Source organism: Zymoseptoria tritici, chromosome 17 (genome assembly GCF_000219625.1).
Source record: "Zymoseptoria tritici IPO323 chromosome 17, whole genome shotgun sequence".
Lineage (NCBI taxonomy): Eukaryota > Fungi > Ascomycota > Dothideomycetes > Mycosphaerellales > Mycosphaerellaceae > Zymoseptoria > Zymoseptoria tritici.
In genome coordinates this window covers 203,415-222,276 of record NC_018202.1, presented here as the reverse complement: position 1 = coordinate 222,276, position 18,862 = coordinate 203,415, and the positions used below count along the sequence as shown (strand labels likewise).

Below are 18,862 nucleotides of genomic sequence, written 5' to 3'. Positions count from 1 at the left end.
CTTCCACCACCACCATCAGTGTCAGTCATCTCGGGATCGAACCCATCGACTGCGTACATGGAAGCTAATCAAGAAGACCCTCTCTCTCTCTCTCTCTCTCACTGTCCAAGTGAGCTCAATACCAGAGCATGACTCTCACACCTTGTACCTCATTTGCTAGCGGGATTTCCATGCACGAGCTTCACGAGCTGCACGAACACCACGACCAACACCACACGCGCCGAGCGCAGAGGCACATACAACACGACTTCCTGGGTCATGAGCAATAAAGGAACTCCGAGCCCTCTCGATTGGCAGGACGTATAGCGGCTTTCCACGCTGCATACACTTGCTCGCGCCGGCGAAGAATGGATTCTGGCAATGATTAAATCGTATTTGTGTTCAAAATCGCTCTCCTACTGCATCTTCTTCATCGACGTCCCACATGTCTCGCTGGAACGTAATGCTTAATTCCTCCTCTATAATGCCCAACATGCGGCCGCTCTTTCCAAGCCTTGAGATCACCAGTCGCGAGCATGCCGTTGAAGGAGTTGCGCGAGCAGAAGAGCTTCGCAGGGCGGTGGACCTTCGCAGGACAAGTGGAAGGTGAATCGAGGGGCGGAGAGTGAGCGAAGGATAGTTTCGACGAGTGGCAGCAAATCAGCCTTGGAGCAAAAACGGAGTTCCAAGGCGGGGGATGATGAAGTCTTTTCCGCGCCGCGCTCCTCTGTCCGATTCAATCTTCCCACCCATCAGATACACGCGCACTAGCTATACCGTGCATTCGGCACTAGCCAAACCGTGCTGTCTGCGCCACGCGCTTGCAGTCTTGTCGTTCCATTCATCGCCGAAGCTTGTCACTTACCCCTATACAGCTTTGCTGCTCGACCCAACTCGACATGCACTGGTAGTCCTTTTTGATCATCTCCTTCGGGAATCCCACCATGTCGATCTCAGACTTTACCCGAGCCCTGATTCAGCACACGCCGCGTAGCAGGGAACCGTGGTTGTTTGGGCTCATGTCGGCGGGAACGTTCCAGTTGCATCACATTCTATGTGGCATTGAATTTGCTCGCGCTGTAAATTGGTTTACCCAAGGAGGAGAAACATGCGAAGTAGAGTCTCGGTTGCGGTCAGTTGATTGTTTGTCGCAGGTTCAGAAGCCGACCGAGAGCTCACCGCCATCTCGAGACTTTGGAGCAGGGCAGGGGCCTTGGTCGGATCATGGAGCAGTGTATCCCGGGCTTTGCGTCCCTATACCCGAGCCTGTAGTTCTCATGCTTCCGACAGCAACGGCCAGTATTATGTCCGGAATCTCAGCCAAAGCCGCTTTCTTCGCAAGCATTGCTGTGGCTTGTTCGGGTTTCTCGGTGGTCTCTGATGCTCGCGCCGTTGTCTTCGCGGCTCGAGATGTCGACTATGCTGCCTATTGACAGACTCGTTTAAGGTAGTAGTAGGTACGGACCGAGATATGGGCTGCAAGACAATCCCGTCTTCGAGATACTCTTCATTACAGCGACCTTGGCCCATACTCCGGATACCAAACAGTCGTTTTGGCAGGAGACGTCAGTTCCACCTGCGATGAAAGTCGCATATGTACGCGCCTCCTCTGTATAGGATGGTCAAACTGCCGGTTCTGGCGAAGACTTGTTGGCCTGCGGACGTAGGTCTCAGCCCAAGGATGGAGAATATGGCAGGCTGATGGGGAACGGCGTTGGCGGATCGACGATAAGAGTGTAACGAGCAGCATTCAGCGAGCCGATAGTGAGCATTTTCTTACCTGCTTGCTTACCTGCTTGCTTACTTTGACACTATAATCACCATCCTCTACCTACTTCCGTCATAGCTTTCCTTTTTTTTCCTTCCAGCCGGCGAACCGTTGTGGTCCCTTCTTTCCTATCCTTATGTCCCGTCCCGTCCTCTCCAGTCCTCTCTTACCGATCTACCGGAATCTTATACAAACCGTCCAAGTCATCGAAAGAAAGGGAACGACGGGAACGTCTCCTCACTGCGGAACCCTTCTGTTCGTCCTGGCACGGCGTAGGCGAGGACGCCACCGAGGAGGAGTAGCTGTCGATGTACTGCTGCTACGGGAGGAGGAGGTCGTGTTTAACGGCCTGCGTTTGCTGAGGAGGAGTTATTATAGCGGACTACGAGGGGTTGTCGTTGCAGGAGGGGAGAGGAGGGCAGGTAAGCGGCGGCGGGGAACGGAGATGGCAGAATCGATGGTCGGGCAAGGTCAGGGGTGTCCGCCTAGGTGCTAGAGGGCAAGGTGTCGTTGGCGGTGGCAGAAACCGAGTCGGGTTCGAAGTGCGGGCTGCTGCTGCTGCTAATAGGGACAATTTTGCTGAATGAAACGAGGTCCGCTTCGCCGTGACCGCCGTGACCTTCGTCTCCTCCGAGACCATGTCCCCCGAGACGAAAGTCGTCCACCGACGGTGAAACATCCTTGCGATTCGCCGGTGGCGTCAAAGGTCCTGGGCGACCAGAGTAGGTGGAATCGCTGCGGGTCGAAACCCTCGCGGGAGGGACGAGCTCGCCGTAGTGCTGGCAGCTAAGCAAGATCTCCTCCTCGCGAGCACGCTTCGGCTTAGCAAGGAGTTCGCGGGGCGATCGTATGCAGCATCCGGGAAGTGCGCTCTATGCTGTTGTAATCTTCGCCTTCGGCGGCAAAGAGGACAACAATCGGGCAGTTCCGCTTTATGCTTCTGTAATTCGTGCTTGGAGCAAAAGGTGGAATTTGGCGATGAGCCTGGCGACGCACGCGATGCAGACCGTGGCATGGTCCTTCGAAGCTGTACCCATTTTCGAGACTTGTGAGAGTGCAAGTCTTCGAACAGGTTCTTGATGCGCGTGCTTCGGAGAGCACCAAGCGGGTATTTGTATGCGAAAACTTTGCCTTCTTATCCTTGGGGATACGTCACGACGGGGCAGGCGATGACTCGGGTGCTGTGTAAGGAGCCCGGCATGCCGAGCTGGCCGCTATAGTGGTTGTGCAGAGCGTCCATAGGAACGACGCGTGACATGGCGAGGTCTAGTGGAGGGTGAGGAAGGAATAGAAGGGTCGAGTTGATGATGGAAATGGCTGGGAGCTGCGGTTTCTGGTAACGACACACTGGCTGCAGTGTTGTGGAAGAAGTCAAGGAGGAGGTGTCAAAGATGCCGAACAGATTAGCAAGGGAGGATCCTGAGGCCATCGTTCTGGTACTCCAAAAGCCTCCGCTCGACGGCGATGGACAAGTTGAACACCTGCTGCCAGCAACGCTGTCTCGAGCAGTACTGTCGGCCTCTCGCAGAGTGTTGCCTAACGAAATGCCGCTATAAGAAGGTGCAAAACAGGTTGGAGATTGAAGAGACTCCACCCGATAAAGCAGATGTTTGGAACTGAGACAGGAAAGAGGACGCAGGAAATACTTTTTATGCACGAGCATTGGCATTGGACAGACCTGCGATGTTGAAGCTGAGCGATACCATTGGGCAGGTTCAGTTCGCCTTACGCACGGGTCGCACCAGACAGCCGGGTCTGACGAGAGCGTTGCGAGTACAGGCCGATTGGTAGAGACGTCGTCGGGGGCTAACAGCGTCTCGCCTGTATAAACTGGTTGTATTGGGAATTCAATGGTTCGGTCGGTGCACGCCGCAGATTGGCGGACGGGTGCCGTTTGTGCGATGAAATCAGTTCACGGGAAGCCGCGCGAGCGTGTCTCCATTCTCCATTGCCATGCCAGTTTCCGAGTGCAGGGTCGATGGAGACCGGAGCAGCAGGAGACCTTGCAGACAGCCCTGTGCAGTGGTGATGTCCGCCAGCCCGCGCGCAACGGCTCCTGTCCACACTCCTCTGCTCTCTGCTCTCTGCTCTCGACTCCCCCCACTTTGTATCCGCGCCTTCTCGTTTCTCTCCGGCCTTGTTAAGTCACTCCGCGGTGCTAGAGTCCTCGCAAGACTAAAGTTTTGGGCGCGCTTGAGATTGTGTAGTCCTTGATCGATTCATCGTTGTCGCCTCGGCACTCCTTCGATGGCGCATCTAGCGTAGACCTTTCGCGGTGCGTCTGACGGACTAGATTAGAACTGCTAGACGATCGCATTTAGTCTCGCTCGGTCCCTGCGACAGCACGGGTTAGTTCAGGTGTGTCGGGGTGTCCTAAGTGCTGCGAGGACTCGCCATGGAGGAAATTCGCGGTCCACTTCTGTCGTGGGCAAGAATGGGGTCTTCGGCTCAACTGTTCAGGGTACTCTTTGACGACGCAATCGGCGGTTTGGACGAATCGGTAGTTCTTGGGGGTGTGATGCATCAGAGACGTCTTCAGATCCTAGGCGCCGTCCTTCCTTCGAACCCCCGCATCATCCTCTCTATCACCATCCGTACTACGACCCTCCCCATCACCCTCCCTATTATCATCCCGCCCTCCAAGCTGCTCCTGCAACACCGCAATCTCCTCCGCAATCCCTAACAGCAAATCCTTATCCTCGGTCACCTCCGCCCGAACCTTGGCCGCCGCCAATCGACATTCAATCTCATCGAAAAAGTCCTTGCCTCGGACGTGGAATGGGACGGCGCTAGTCGCGGCGGTGATGATGCCGTCGAGCGCAGGCGAAGCTGGGCGAGAGGTTGAGGAGGTGGGAAAAGGCGAGTCATCAGACTGGGAGAGAGCGGAGGATGGCCCGAGCGGACTGTCGAATCTATCGTCCGAAGGATGGAGTGGAGGGACAGTAGCGCTTCGGTCGTCCAAGGTTGTAGGAGGATTGGGGCTTGTCGGCGATGGAGGTTCGGCCATAGTAGGGACGATTAGTTGGTAGTAGTGGTCGGGTGCCTCGGGTAGAGAAGCTAGGCCAGGAGTTGGAGAGGATTAAACCGTGGATGGTGGTTCTCGGGGGGGACTGTGGGCGGCGGGGTGGTGGGTGAGAGGACATTTCCTGGTGGTGGGATCTGTGAGAGAATCTTGGTGGCGAATTGGCAAGAATCGAGAGGGATAATTATAAAGGTCCATGAAGATTCCAAGGGTCGAGGACGGACGTCAGATGTTGCATATCCATATATATATGTCGCCATTGTTGTTTGGGAGATGTGCTGTGCAGTCCCGAGAGAAAGTTGGTAACAGCAAATTCTGCGCCGACAGTACTCCTTTCGGTGCCAGAAGAAATCCCGTAACAACAATGCTGCGAGCAAAAAGATGGTGCGACAAAAAGATCCTGCAACGGGGAGAATATTGCGCCCGCAAGCATTCCTCCTGTCCAACACCCCATCCATCCCCTTCCAAAATGCCTATCGTATAGGTCACCCATGTTCCAGGTTCCTCCAGGTTTCGCCGCACGGAAATTCGATCTTCTCCTCCTCAAAGTTGTCATGGCTGGAAACGAGATGACGTCTGTGTGAAGAGGGGACGTCTGTGTGCAGAGATGATGATGTCTGGTGTAGAGATGATGTCTGGTGTAGAGATGACGTCTGGTGAAGAGAGGACGTCTGGTGAAGAGAGGACGTCTGGTGAAGAGAGGACTTCTGGTGAAGAGAGGATGTTTCGGTGGAGAGATGATGTCTCGGTGGAGAGAGGATGTTCGGCGGAGAGAGGATGTTCGGTGGAGAGAGGATGTTCGGTGGAGAGATGATGTCCGGCGGAGAGATGATGTCTGGTGGAGAGATGATGTCCGGCGGAGAGATGATGTCTGGTGGAGAGATGAAGTCGGTCGGAGAGAGGAAGTCTGGTTAAGCTCGGCGGATTCAAAGGAACTGAACCTTAACGAGCACAGATCTCTCTCGGGTGGGGTCAGGGGACGCCAGAAGACACGGTCCATGCTCGAGGACATGTTAGAAATGCTACAAAGTCGTTCCGGACTGAGAGGATTTCATCTTCTTTTGATTGAAGTGGGCCGGGCAAGATGTTGTTGTCAGCATACAGGCTTGAGGCGCCTGCCCTTGGTGGCCCACACTGGATAGACCAAGTAAGTCTCGGCATAGCTCCGTACATTCCAGCACAGCCACAGCCACAACGTCTCCTTCATTTCGGTGCGTATGCTGTGCTACAACAAATCATCCTACATCGTCGTCCTTTGCCTCGAACAGATTCAACACCCAGCGCCTCCTAACATACGATCTAATAGGTAAACTTTATCCTCTACATCCACAACACCCTCGACACCCCTCGCTCGCACCTCCGACCTCTCCTCCGGCACTACGCCAACTGGGTTGATCAGCTCCTAGTCAAAACTTCCAAACATGCATCCTCTTCCGCGCCGACAATATCATCGACGAAGAGGGAGAAGGAGAATGGCATGAAGAAGAAGAGTGCGATGGAAAGGGAAGATGGGATGAAACGAGAAATGATCATGTAGTAGAAAAAGACAAGACCGCGTTCAGTTGCTATCGATATCGACATTACAAAATCAACCTAATCGAGATGGCTATGCTCCACCTCCTCGTCCACCTCCTCCTCCTCCGCAACCCGATCACCTTCCGGCTACAAAGCATCAGAGTCCACAGGGATCCGACCGGAATAGATATAACCGACGTGTATATTCTCAACAACGTCAAAATCTACCGCCATCCTCTCCAAAGTGGGCAAGGGATCGAACAAGACGTAGGAGGAGAATGGATCGTGTATCGGGCAGGGCGGCTACGTACTGTCGATGTTCTGGCTGCGAGGGACGTAGGTTTGATGGGGTCTGGGGTTCATCTTCTGGCTTGATGGGATGTGGCTTTGGTGGGTTGTGGGATTATTCGCGTCTCGTCCTGTGTGGCGTGGACTGCTGGGACGTGGTGGAAAAGGACTGGGAGGCAGAGATGGAGGCAGAGATCGAGGCAGAGATGGGGGCAGAGATCGAGGCAGAGATCAAATACGCCTATGGAAGCTATACCTCTTGATAGAGGAGGAGAAGACGGCGGAATCACCACGCCCGTGGAGCTCTCGGTCTCCTCTTCCTCCTCGGCATCGACAAACATCAAACGACTAGCCGCGTCTTACACCTACTTCAAGCTCCGCCCATGAAGGGATCCGGGGTGCCTCTCGGCTCTCCTCACCCGTCCACAGCAGGCCAGGATGCGTGGTTCTATCCTAATGCACCACGCTAAAGGGGTGTTTCGAGGTCACAGCAGTCGCATCATCCACGCCTGGAAAGCTACGATGCCGGTCACTAACAACATCGTGACCGATCGAGGCACTCCAACCCGCGCGAAGAACCGAGCATCGCGGTGCGACCATTGTCCGTTAAGAGACTTCTTCTGTTTGCTCGCCGAACGCCGCCGCCGATCGAAGGAGCAATCGGCAAGGTTAAAGTCGGCCGCCGAAAGCTATCCTCCGAGCAGGTGAACACTAGCTGCTTATACCGGAGTACCTGCCCACAAAGCAACGATCGAGGCCTTGGAGAGTAAGACCCTACGACAGTAGACTCGAGTAGCAATGTTGTTGTAGCATTAACGGCAACCTTAAGGCCAATGTCTTACTTCTCCTTGCTCAAGTCCTCTCCGTACTCCTTGTCGTACATATTGATAGCTTTCGACGAAAAAAGCTGTTATTGATGCGCTGGTCAAAGAGGGCTACGATTACCCGTCATCAGAATGGCAGAATAACCTCTCCTTGAGCAGAGATCTCGTCGATGGTCATGCTCCGTAAGGTTGAGGACACCTGCATTGCAATAAAAAAAAACGATAGAGGCGTCTTCGAGACCTCTGCCGCCCTGACCGCAACCTCTCAGGCGGAACAAAACCAGACTTCGACTCCCACCGACCTGAAAGTCAGCCCTGCAGCCGGGCATTAAACTAGTCGACACGGCTTTCCGATATTAATGTCAGTTTCGAGGCTGGGATAAAAGTGCTGATTTGAAGAGCAAGCAGCGCGGTTAAAAGGAGAGCAACAACACATCTGTCGGTGGCCTCGCGAGAAGGACGACAGACAGTCCCAGATCATCAGCCTTTTTTCCGGAAGCGCCCTGGATCTCTCGGTGCGCAGGGCAGATCACACAGACCTCATGCGCCTTTGTTAATTAAAAGCACATAGACTCTAGTCTTATAGGGGTACGAGCAAGTAGAAGTTTCGCTGCTAGCTAGTTCGATCCTATACGTCTGCTCGCTTATAGTTCAGCTATTAAAAAAAAAAAAGTCTGTCTCGACTACATCTTATGCCTCTTCTTCGATAGTCGCCATTCCGCCTCTAATTCTTAATTATAGTCGATGAACCCCGTCGTATACAAAATACTTACGTTATGTACGCTCTAGTATAATATTACGCGAGTTAAGGAGAAGGACCTCGATAAGTAGAGCGGCCGCTTAGGGTGTAGGGAAGACCAGGCTCGTAACGAGGTGCGAGCTAACGCCTAGGTTGAACTACATCGACTCGTAGTATCTGTTACCTATGCTATCTGTCTAGGACTTAGCTTCGAGAGAAAGTCTACCTATTCCGTAATCCGGCTTTCCGAGTAAGATGCTAAAACGAGAGAGATCTAAGTCTTAGATTAGTCGGCGGTAGAGGAGTAACACCGCTACACATTTTGAAATGTTCTACGCATTAACTGTCAGCGTCGTAGCAGTCCCTTGGCGTCGGCATCGTATTATGCCCCATCTGCTAGAGAGTTTCGTCGCTCCTCTGCTCTCTAGATGATTGTATTTTCGGACCTCGGGGGCATTGCAACAAACATTCTCCGCCCCACCTGCATCTGACTTCTTACGTAGACAATCTCGTTGATCCACGATTGAAAGAATGCTGCTGCTATACGACGGGTCTGCCATCGAATCTCGCCGTATACCAAATGGACCCGGCAACTTTAACGTTGCTGACGACCAGTTACCCACAGGCAGCAAACATTTGCAAGGGCTACCTCACAGTTGTCCTCAAGGAAGCGTATTAGGAACTGCGACTCTCATTACCCATCGATTTCAACCTCCGACATCATTCTCTGGCCGATTCTCGACCGAGCCATCATTCCATCCAAGCTCTTTCAGCGCGGCGATGCCGGAAATTTGCTAGCAAACTCGTTGGAAATCCAAGCAGACACTACCTTAATCCTGCTTGTACCAATCGGGCCATGCTCTCCCAAAAAAAGTCGAGGTTCAACGCATCTGAATTTGTCCGGTCTTGTTGCTGTCGAATGGCGTTGCTCGCGAGGTCCGGCGTTTTTCGCTGGTCGTCGGGCTCGCAACGCGGTGCTCGAGGTTGCCCAAGGCCTTTTCCAGTGCCGATGCCGTCAAACTTCTCTAATGGGCAGGTTCGTACTTTGGCGAGCCTTAATGCCCTGACGGTGCGCTGTCACGGTCACTCCGGCGTTCCTACCGATTGCCCGTGTTCAAGATCAAGGATAACATGGTGGAGGCCAAAGGATGCCTTAAAGGTGGTCCGGATGTCAAAGCTTCACTTTTGATTCTGCTGCATGGGACAAAGAAAACCCATCTGCTACACATCGAACCCAGCACCTGTGACAATGTACATGCCAGTCGTCATTTCGCAGGGAAAAATAGCAGCTATGATGGGTTCAGCAAGCAGGGGAGGAGCATAGAGTATGGAAGATGCTATCATAGTTGCTGATCTACATCATTCCGCTCATGATCTTAATCTTTCGTCCCGTTCAGCCGAGTCGTCAGAGAGGCGAGGAATAACATTTCACTCTTCGTGCACTGCTTCGAATTTTCTCAGTAGCTTCGTCTCCACGCTTAGTGTTGCTTCGCAGCGGCGAGCAGCGTCTTCGTACTCATCACGCTGACCGCGAACGAATTCCCACAGCTGACGATTTCTCTCCCGTGTTTGACGAGTCGCCGCGAGTTTGTCTTCTCCCTCTTTCAGCGCGCCTCTAAGCGTCGCAGCGACCGTCGCAGCGACCTCGCCGTCTTCTTGTCCGACGTGATCTGTTAGTCCTTGCCTTAAGTTCCGACAATGCTGCTCCAATCTCGTCTCCTCGCGGTCCATTGAAATAACATCTGGTTTCAGGATTTGCTGGATCTCGAACTGTACTTTGTGGACGACTTGAAGCGCTTGGTGCGCCGCCTCGAGCTTGGCGACTCGACATTTCATTCTGCGCACCGCACCGTTGGCTATTTGTGGAACGCTTGCCTCCCGGTCTTTCCCGTCAACCTCGCTATCGCGTGCAATCTCGGTCTCCAGCTGCCGTATCAAGCCGTCGGGCGTGTGTGTACACGATGGTGTGGAAGGCGATTCACCAGCTTGTATTTTTTCGATGACGCCTTTCAAGGCCCAATTCCGGGCCAGATGTTGTGTGCCACCACCGTCCAGCTCTGCGATCTTGGCATACGCCTCTTCCATTCCGGTGCTTTGGAGGAGTCCAGCAAGAGCGACAAGGACTTCATCGTCTTTAGGTGAAGCGCCGGTGCGCTGACGCTTAGCTGCTGGGGCTGCCAAAGGGAGGCCTGGCCGAGCGGGCGGGCCGGAGATGGTGGAGGTGGGAGACATCGTCCTGGTGATAGTAGGGCCGGTGGTAATGTGAGGCGAGGTCGTGGTGGGAGACGAGTCTGGTGTTGTTTGTGTCTGCGCGTGAATGTATGTGACGTGCAGCCTTGATGTGACGTGCAGCCTTGATGGAGGCAACGATGGGAGAGACGAAAGAGATGGTCGAGGTAGATGAGGCAGACTTGAAGCTCGCGAGTGGTGTTGCGCAAGGTGTTGTTGGTCATGATGATGAGCTTTCTCGTCGGCCGGCGGGAAGACCAAAGGTGACAGCTTGAAAATCGCGCTTTGCGTTTCACTACTGCCACCGACGAAACCGAAACCCTGCGCATATTCGCCGTAGTAGTCGTTCCCATCAATCCCATCATCTGAAGTTTCCAAACCTCCGTCACCTCCGTCGCCTCCAACGCTACTTAGATCGTCCAAGTCTTCTGGACGTCCACGCCCACGCTCGGGGCTGTCCTCGTCCTGCTCTTGAACGTCTTCATCGCTGTGCCCTCCCACGGCTCCATCAACGTGCACTCCGTCGTCTCCATCAATATGTCCTCCATCGTCTTCATCGCTGTCGTCTCCATCACTGTGCCCGCTAACGTCTACATCACTCCGCTTTCCAATGTCTTGCTCGCTCTGCTCTTCCACCCTCCGTTCTGTAGCCGACTCCCTTTTCTGACCCTTCCGCACGCCATTCCTCTTTTCCCTCTGTTCTGCTCTGTGGCAACCCTCCTTCTCAAGTATCGAGACCACCGCCTTGTAGCTCCCGACGCTCTTCTTCTCCATCTCCAGTACCAACTGTACTCCCCTCTCTCTCTCGCACATGCCAGCAATCATCTTGGCTTGCTTGAGACGCTTCTCGTACCGCGTCCCAAAGATAGCGAACACCTCCAGCGCCTGCATCTTCCAACTGCTCCTACCGAACCAGCGGACAAGTGTCCCGCATCGAGGGCCGTATTCGATAGCCTTGGTGAGAGCTTTGTGATCAGTAGGATACGAGGCGAGGAAATCTGATGCGAAAGCTGGTTTCGAAGCTACGGGCTGCTCGAGGTAGACGGCCACCCAGGCACGAAGAGCTTTGTCCATGGAGTGCTCGGTAGCGTCGCGGACGAGGTCCACGACCTGTAGCATAGATCCCGTCGTCGCGGTATTGACATCCTCACCTGTGCTTCGTTCGTTTTGTTCGGAAAGTAAAGGCTGTTCAGGATCTCGTGTTCCAGTAGTTTCATTCTGCCTGCTGTTCGGACTGCGGCGCAATTTCGCCATTACGACCGACCCGAAAGAGGACGCGGGATGAAGAAGATGGAATGGCGAAGGAGTTGTGCATTCGTGTCAATGTTTGCAGGGCCGCGGCCGGCGGAAGCGTGGTGAGTGCTGGGCGGTTCGATGCAACACGGCTGCAACGGGCGTCAAATTTTGACGCCCGTTTTTGACGCCCAAAATTGGGCGTCAACTTTTGACGCTCGTTTTTGCTCCTGCCTCAGGCATGATTAAATTGGGCGTCAAAAACGGGCGTCAAAAGTTGACGCCCGTTTCCACTTGATCACAGCCTGCACCCACAACGGCCGTTCAGCACCTCCTTTATACCTCCCGCCCACATCCTGCATATCTCCTATGCAGACATGGAGATGTGGGTGCTTTTTCACGATGCATGATAATCACGCAGCACTTATCCCACGGCCCACCGAGACCAGCTCCGTGTCTGTTGAGATTTCTGGCTCGGAATCGTCGAAGACGGAAGTCTGCAGGAGGACAACTGCATCGCTAGCAGTACCCTGTAATGAATCAACTGCTCCGCAAGCGCCGTATTAAGCTCGTGCCATCGCCGTGACTGGACCTCGATTAGCTGTTAAAGGATACACTGTTGCACGCTCGGGAGATGAAGATTCCAACCTACATGATGCTTTCATCACAAAGTGCGAGAGTGGGTGCTGTACCCCCTTGGCTTTGTGACGTTGACTTGGCCTCCTCGCAGACCGGACCTACCTGTCTGGTGACAAGCCAAAGACACCAGCTCCACTCTCTCCGCCCTCCACTTCGCCATCCTCGTCGGTTGTATCGCTAATACTGACGATTCCCCGTCAGCCTGCCGTTCTCCCTAGAAGGAGACTTCGCGCCGGTCGGTCTATATTGTCTTCACCTCCTTGTGATCGCTGTACAAACGTGCTATCTTCCTCTTCGCCGGATACGGTACGTGGCGCAGAGTGCCTCGGGTGTCCATGTCGTCGAGGAGGAGAAAGCTATCATGCGGCTAATTTCACACGCCGGACCGGAGGTCTCGCGGATATGCTTTGAGTGATCGGAATTGCGACCGGTTCTCTTTGCTCGTGTCCGGAGTCGTCCTCGTCATCGGTACGGAGACCTGCGAGAGCTGTAGATTCAGCGATGAGCTTTAGGGAAGCGATTGCACTTCTAGGGTGTGGACTGTAGAGTGATGAGAATACCGAGAATCAAAAAGGTGCCATGATAAATGTTTTGCCTGGGAGCAGATCCGCGAGTACTCGCAGATAACGATACAGGGATAAAGTTCAGGGCTTCCGGGTAGTGGTGGTGTGTTGTGTGAGCTATAGTATGCATTGACGTGGCAGCTTTGCAGAGCTTCTCTTCAGCTTTAGCTTCGTGTTCGTCGTACCGGGAGGGACAAATCACTAGAAGTGATGTCTGCGAGCGGAGATTTAAGAAGAAGACAACCAGGCAGAGCTTAGTTGGCGGGTCCCAGAGGCGGAACGGCTGCGGAAGGGTCGTTAGGAGGTCGAGGATACGCAGTGCATGCGCAAGACGTAGGAGAACACACGTGAGATGGTGTCGATACATGTATGTGGCTTCTTTCGACTCGGCGAAGAACTCTGTGGTCGGAGGTCTTGCTTATAATACGGCGACAGGGCCCTGCCTAGATGACTAGTGTATAGTCGCGGGTACCGACACTGCGAGTGCTGAAGTCGCTGGTCAGGGAAAACAGCGTTTCGGTGTGCAGCTCGCCAGACGTCATTGCAGCAGCACGACTATCCCGTAACGATGCCATCTCTAGCGGAGAAGGCGCGGCTGTTGACGCACAGAGCGAGGTGCAGGACAGCGGTGTGAAGTTCGGGATATCGTGGGAGTGAGGGAAGACAACGTTTTACTCCGAAGTAGATTTGTAGATTTATCGGGCAGCTCAACGCTGCTGAACAGTTGAGTCCGGTTGAACGACTCGGTATCGTTCAGGCTAATAAAAGGAGAAGCACGGCCATTCAACGTGAGATGATCGAGCGAAGGATAGTTGGAGAGGCGCAGAGCGAAGCTCTGGACCGACGGGTCACTTGGTAAGTACCGTGCAAGGAAAAGTCTCTGTCGGTAGCATCGCCAGTGGTGTCCGGGCGGACTTGTGTTCTGCATCGTGGTACTGGTGCTAGTTAAAGCAGACGAGTGCGAGGACTTCGAGATGCAGGAGTAGTGGGAGCCGGGCGGAGTCGAATGTGTGATGTGGGAACCCTGAAGAAGGAATGGGATGCTTGATCTTCCGCCGTCGGAGATCCGTCGCTGCTGATGATGCGGGCTTCGCATCGCCCCATGGGTGTTCATGGCCGATCGATCAAGCACAACCCATACAGTGGGGAGTCAAAACATGTGGAGATGTGGATATAATGACAATCCGACCGAGATGTGATGCGTAGGAAGCCAGGAGCATTCCGATGGAGGCTCTAATCTTTGGAAGAAGAGGCCCTTCCCGTGCTAGCTGTCATCGTCGAGCATTTCAAGTTTTCTTGCCAGGCTCACCGTCGAGTTCTGCGGCGAGGTCGCGCTGTTCTCCGTGATTTGGGCTTGGAATTCTCTGCGTCGAATGTGCTGGTGTTGATTTCGAGTGTCCTGTGCGAGCTCGATCGCTCGGTAGATTTGTTCGTCGGCTGCAGATGCTGTGAATACCGTGGGCGAGCAGGCAACAGCAGGAAAAGTTGAGCAGATTTGTTCATCAGCTCCAGACTTTGACCCCCATGTCAATGATGTGGATAAGAAGCAGTCGTCGAAGTGTGGCGCATAGTGGTGGGTCATCCGCTGTGATCGGTGGCGGATAGCTGCCCGGCGAAGAGACAGACATGGAGAAAGCAGGAGGCTTGCTTCAGAACTTCGGACAGGACGGTACTGTTGGCTGACAAGGAAGTTTATGTCGGGAGCTTCGGGTCCGCTTGAGCACTTCCAAGGAGAAGTCTTCGATTCTTTTGCATACCAAGTGCGTAACGCAGCATGAGAGTTCTGCTCAATGTATCCACCGCAGACTCGATGCGGCAGTCGATGAGACATAGTCTGCCAGTCCGTCTCCTTCTTCCCGTACGCCCATCGGCACAGACACGGACATGATGCCGCCGGGGATCTTGAAGCGCGTTCTCGACCTCAGCAAGGGAACATGATTTGTGCTGGTGAGCGTCCTTTCGATGATGGCCCAGACGATGCTTCCACGGCCTGTCGCTGTCCAGCTGCATCTCATGGACAAGCTTGGGTTCATCGCCAATACGGAAGGTATTTCCCTGGATCGTCAGCATCCAGGACGACCCAGACCAAGCGTTCTGCTTGCTAGGAATCCAAAGGGAACTGGCGACGACCGAGGGGTCTTGTCGATGCATGTGTGTCTGTAAGAATCTTCCATTCGTTCTTAAGGGTTATTAGACGGCGGCCACGAGATCTCTGCTTTATTTACCTCCTTATCTTCCAATGAGCTGCTCCTGGATCAAGGGCAACGTCGCTTCTGCGGAACGAGCTCTGCGGAGCAACCAGCAAGTTCGAGTCTCATCCGCATCAGGATGATTCGGTAGTAACGGACTGCACAGCGGCGGCGTCAACTTCATACTCCTCGGAGAGGCCTTCTGAATCCCAAAGACTGCAGCTCTCTCGTAGTCTGGACCGATATGACGTCGTACATCGCCGCACTCGCAACCGACCGGAATGCCGGCGATGGCTTGCATGAAGGAGCGATATCCCATGCCTAAGTGTTTCATGTCTTCTGGGTGTTCGATCTGAAGGGTCAACCATGGTTGTGACTTCGAATGTGGATACTCCCGTTGTTATCGACTTTTCCCTCATCGTCCTCACCCTGGACCGCGCCAGTACGCCCATGATTAGTAAAGTGACCAGCAGCAGACTGCCCAATGTCTGCAACTTGCTGTCTCCATCAAATCGTGATCCACGTATCCACTGGCCTTCCTGCATTTTTCTGCTCGCATTGAAGAGTCGTAGCAACTCTAACAGCTGTTTTGGCAGCTAAACTTAAGTGTTGGGGCGACATCACTGGAGTGATTCGGTGTCGAGTGGTACAGTGTCGAGAGATTCAGGGTCATTGTCCTGCCTCCAGAACTGCAGCTCGACGATGAGACTGGCTGCACTAGCAAGGGGTGGTTCCCTCTTTTCCTGAGACGTCGTCATGCTCGGTACCAAGACTGCCAAGAACGGCACCCGCCCTGGCACTAACAGTGTATCAGAGCTGCATTGGCTTAGTCGGAGCAACCTCAAGGTTTCAGCAAAGACTCTGGTCTCTTCACCACGCATCGCATGACACACTTGGAGGAGGCGTAGACGAGGTCAATGAAGAGCCAGATGGCCAAGGTACTGTCAAAGCACCGGATGCGAAAGGATGGCATAGGATGGGGCCGGGCGCGAGAAGTTCTGATGCTTGCGCGGTGGGTAAGGGAATCGTCGAGAGGGATTGCGGAATCTCGCCGAGCCAGATACATCGCGAGAGCTGTCGTTATCGAATCTGTTGGCGCCAGATCAACAATGGATTCACTGATATCAGCAAGGAGAGTATCTTGTCGTGGATGGGCGTGTAAAATCGAAGACGTGCAGGACCAGCGTACACTCTCGCACCATCCAAGAAAGTCGAAGAAGACCAATCTGTCGATCATTCGAGGACGCGGCAAAGGACCGTGAAGTCTAGCGCCTTGGAGCCGCGCTCAAGCCACCTCGATCGTTCGTCTCATCGTCCACGTCCTTTAGACGATGTTTCTGGCCCTCCGGGCGGGTCGTCTGCGTTGTTCCTGAACTCCTTCGGTGGACGCATTAATCTCTGTCAAGTTGGTAGAAGCGGCGAGCCCGCGATGAATTCGGACGGGCTGGACGAAGTCCGCGGCCAGATCGAAAACATTGTTACCTCGTTCGAGACGCCAAACGCAGGCTACCTCGTTAGGGCAAGCCTAAGATCCTGCATTTAACGCTTCCGGATCCCGATCTAGGCGGCATAACCGCGTCATGATAAGCAGAGGGTACGTTGCTTGATACACTGCATATGCCTGAGGCAGAAACAGAAACGGGCGTCAAAACTTGACGCCCATTCCTGGTACCTACCCGGTTTAGTTGACGACAGTTTGGATTGCTTACATAATGGGCGTCAAAAGTTGACGCCCGTTCAGAGCAGAGGTCTATTCGATCTTCTTCATTCTCGTGTGCATCTCTTCACTGCTAGTCCAACACGGCGGCGACGAGATGGCAGTAAGGTAAGACTCCTCTCCGCCTTGTTCAAGGCGTCGCACGAGAGGTCTTGGGCGAAGCTGTTTTCGAGACGATGCCTGCTTGCAGATGACGCCCAGGCTAGCCGGTAGCCCGTGGCTCTTGGCTTTGCTAATGCCTGGTGATGCATTTTGGTGATGGACTTGGTGGTGATGGGTGTGGGTATTCCAAGCCTGTCTTTCGTCCGTTACATTCTCCAGCGTCCATCCCGATAGACTGGGGAAGATCTGCCGTTGCCGTTCATTGCTTGAAAAGAGAAGACTTTGGCAATGCTGTCTTCGAGTTGATGCGGAAGCTTGACATTGAAGATCAGCCCAGGAGTCTATTGTATGTTGGTCTTTCGTCATGCTGATGGAAGGAAAGCAAGCTACCCGTGTGCGTCAGGTTGCCGTTGAGCGCTTCCGTAGAAACTATCATTGTGTGGTGTGCCAATTCTCCACTGCAGACGTTAGAGAGGCGTATTCTAAGCGGGCCGGTCTCAGCTCAATGGTACAACGCGGACAGTTGGACGCGAGTTGTGGGTCTGTTTGAGTTCGATGAGGTGGAGGAGCGTAGCGGTGAGTAAGAAGATTTCCGAGCGAAGAACCACAGAGGGGAGCTGTTGTCGCTGAAGGAAAGTGTCGGAAGAGAGATCGCACGATCCCGAGAGGGGTATCGCGTGGGCAGACTGTCGGCGGTGCCGATACGACTCGTAGTGATGGAACTCCTGGTGGGAATCTCTTCCATGCTTCGCAGCCCGGCAAAGACGTCCAGTTTCCAGCCCTTCAAGCCGCCACAATTCTGGCATCGGATTCGGCAGGAAAAACGACCATGTACGCACCTGCTCCGATCAGCATCAGCTCCCGGTCATCGAAACGGGATGTAGTCGACAATCCGTCCCCTTGCTTGACATCATCGCAGCGAAAAAAGGACATGACACAACTTTTCTAACTCCATCTTCGACTTGAACGGGGAACTCGAACACAAGTCACCCGCAAAGGAAGCTCCTCGCCTGGACCAAGACGTCAACGTGGAAACAATCTTCACAATCCTCTCCGCTCGCATCGCAAGCTGCGGCGACTTTAAGCCGTGTCTGCGAGGAGCTGCGCACACGCTTCACGTCCCCCATTCACCCGGCCTCACGCTTTTCCGGCCCGGGCACCACGAGCGCGGAGAAGAGATCGATCTGGAGGTTCAGGCATTGTGAGCCCAGGTTGCTTGATAAGCGGTGAGACCGCGGAGGCCATGTCCAACAACGATGGGGTAGCTTTACATTCGCGAGCGGCTGGGTTGGATCAAGCCACGGGAGGATGATCGATCGAGGATGGAGGCTGATTTCGCGAGTCAAGCAAGAGGAGACATCGAGCTCTGGACCTCGTTGATAGTGAGAAGCAGCTCCTGAACACTTGTTCTCTTGATAGTATGCGTCGTGGCCCAGAAGTAAAGTCTTCCTGCATCATGATTGCGTCTAGGCGAGGCCAGTCCTTTGTAGATGGAATTTATTCCATCTCCTCCCAGCTGTCAGGATTGGAAATTGTCGCGGACATTGTTGAATCTGAAGTGACCTTGTCTCGATCCTTGTCTAAAAGAGGCGTCGGCCTTATTCCGTAGCTGCTTCTGGCCGCTTTCGGATAGGCGAAGGAAGTCTGGCAGGATTCCGGCGAGCTTCTGGACGTCCGTCCCGGGCTTTCTCGCGCATCTGCAAGCTTGTTAGGAGCATGCCAAAACGATCGGTCTGACGCATGCACCGGATAGATATCAACCAGGATCATTGAGAACGCTAAACTCTGCATCAAAGTCCGATCGCCAACCGACTCTAGAGGGATCACAAAGGCAAGACTTCCGCCGCCGCCGCCGCCTCCTTGTTCCTCCGCCTATGCTGTTGATCTTCCACATACATGCGGATAGGCGTTACCATCTGCATTATTGCTATTAGACTCTGCAATATCTTACGGAACACACCGTTCAACGATTGGCGCTTGCAGTACCTTTGCCGTATACTGTATGAATCGATTCCGAGTTCTCATACAAGAACGCAGGCTCGTTTCGTATCTGCG

At 53.9% G+C, this 18,862-nt stretch overlaps 3 protein-coding genes across 3 annotated transcripts; 1 reads left to right on the top strand and 2 right to left on the bottom strand.

The window, feature by feature from the left end:
* Positions 1 to 4,289: 4,289 nt before the first annotated feature.
* Positions 4,290 to 4,754, bottom strand: MYCGRDRAFT_97807 (uncharacterized protein; the record flags this gene model as incomplete). Its single annotated transcript, XM_003847103.1, has 1 exon — positions 4,290 to 4,754. One exon carries the CDS (start codon positions 4,752 to 4,754, stop codon positions 4,290 to 4,292), a length of 465 nt encoding a protein of 154 aa, XP_003847151.1.
* A 1,099-nt stretch (positions 4,755 to 5,853) lies between these two features.
* On the top strand, positions 5,854 to 7,042 carry MYCGRDRAFT_97806 (uncharacterized protein; the record flags this gene model as incomplete). Its single annotated transcript, XM_003847151.1, has 4 exons — positions 5,854 to 5,916; positions 6,076 to 6,259; positions 6,310 to 6,620; positions 6,839 to 7,042. The coding sequence occupies 4 exons, from the start codon at positions 5,854 to 5,856 to the stop codon at positions 7,040 to 7,042; spliced, it is 762 nt and encodes a 253-aa protein (XP_003847199.1).
* Positions 7,043 to 9,563: 2,521 nt separating this feature from the next.
* Positions 9,564 to 11,618, bottom strand: MYCGRDRAFT_97805 (uncharacterized protein; the record flags this gene model as incomplete). Its single annotated transcript, XM_003847102.1, has 1 exon — positions 9,564 to 11,618. One exon carries the CDS (start codon positions 11,616 to 11,618, stop codon positions 9,564 to 9,566), a length of 2,055 nt encoding a protein of 684 aa, XP_003847150.1.
* Between the last annotated feature and the right edge of the window lie 7,244 nt (positions 11,619 to 18,862).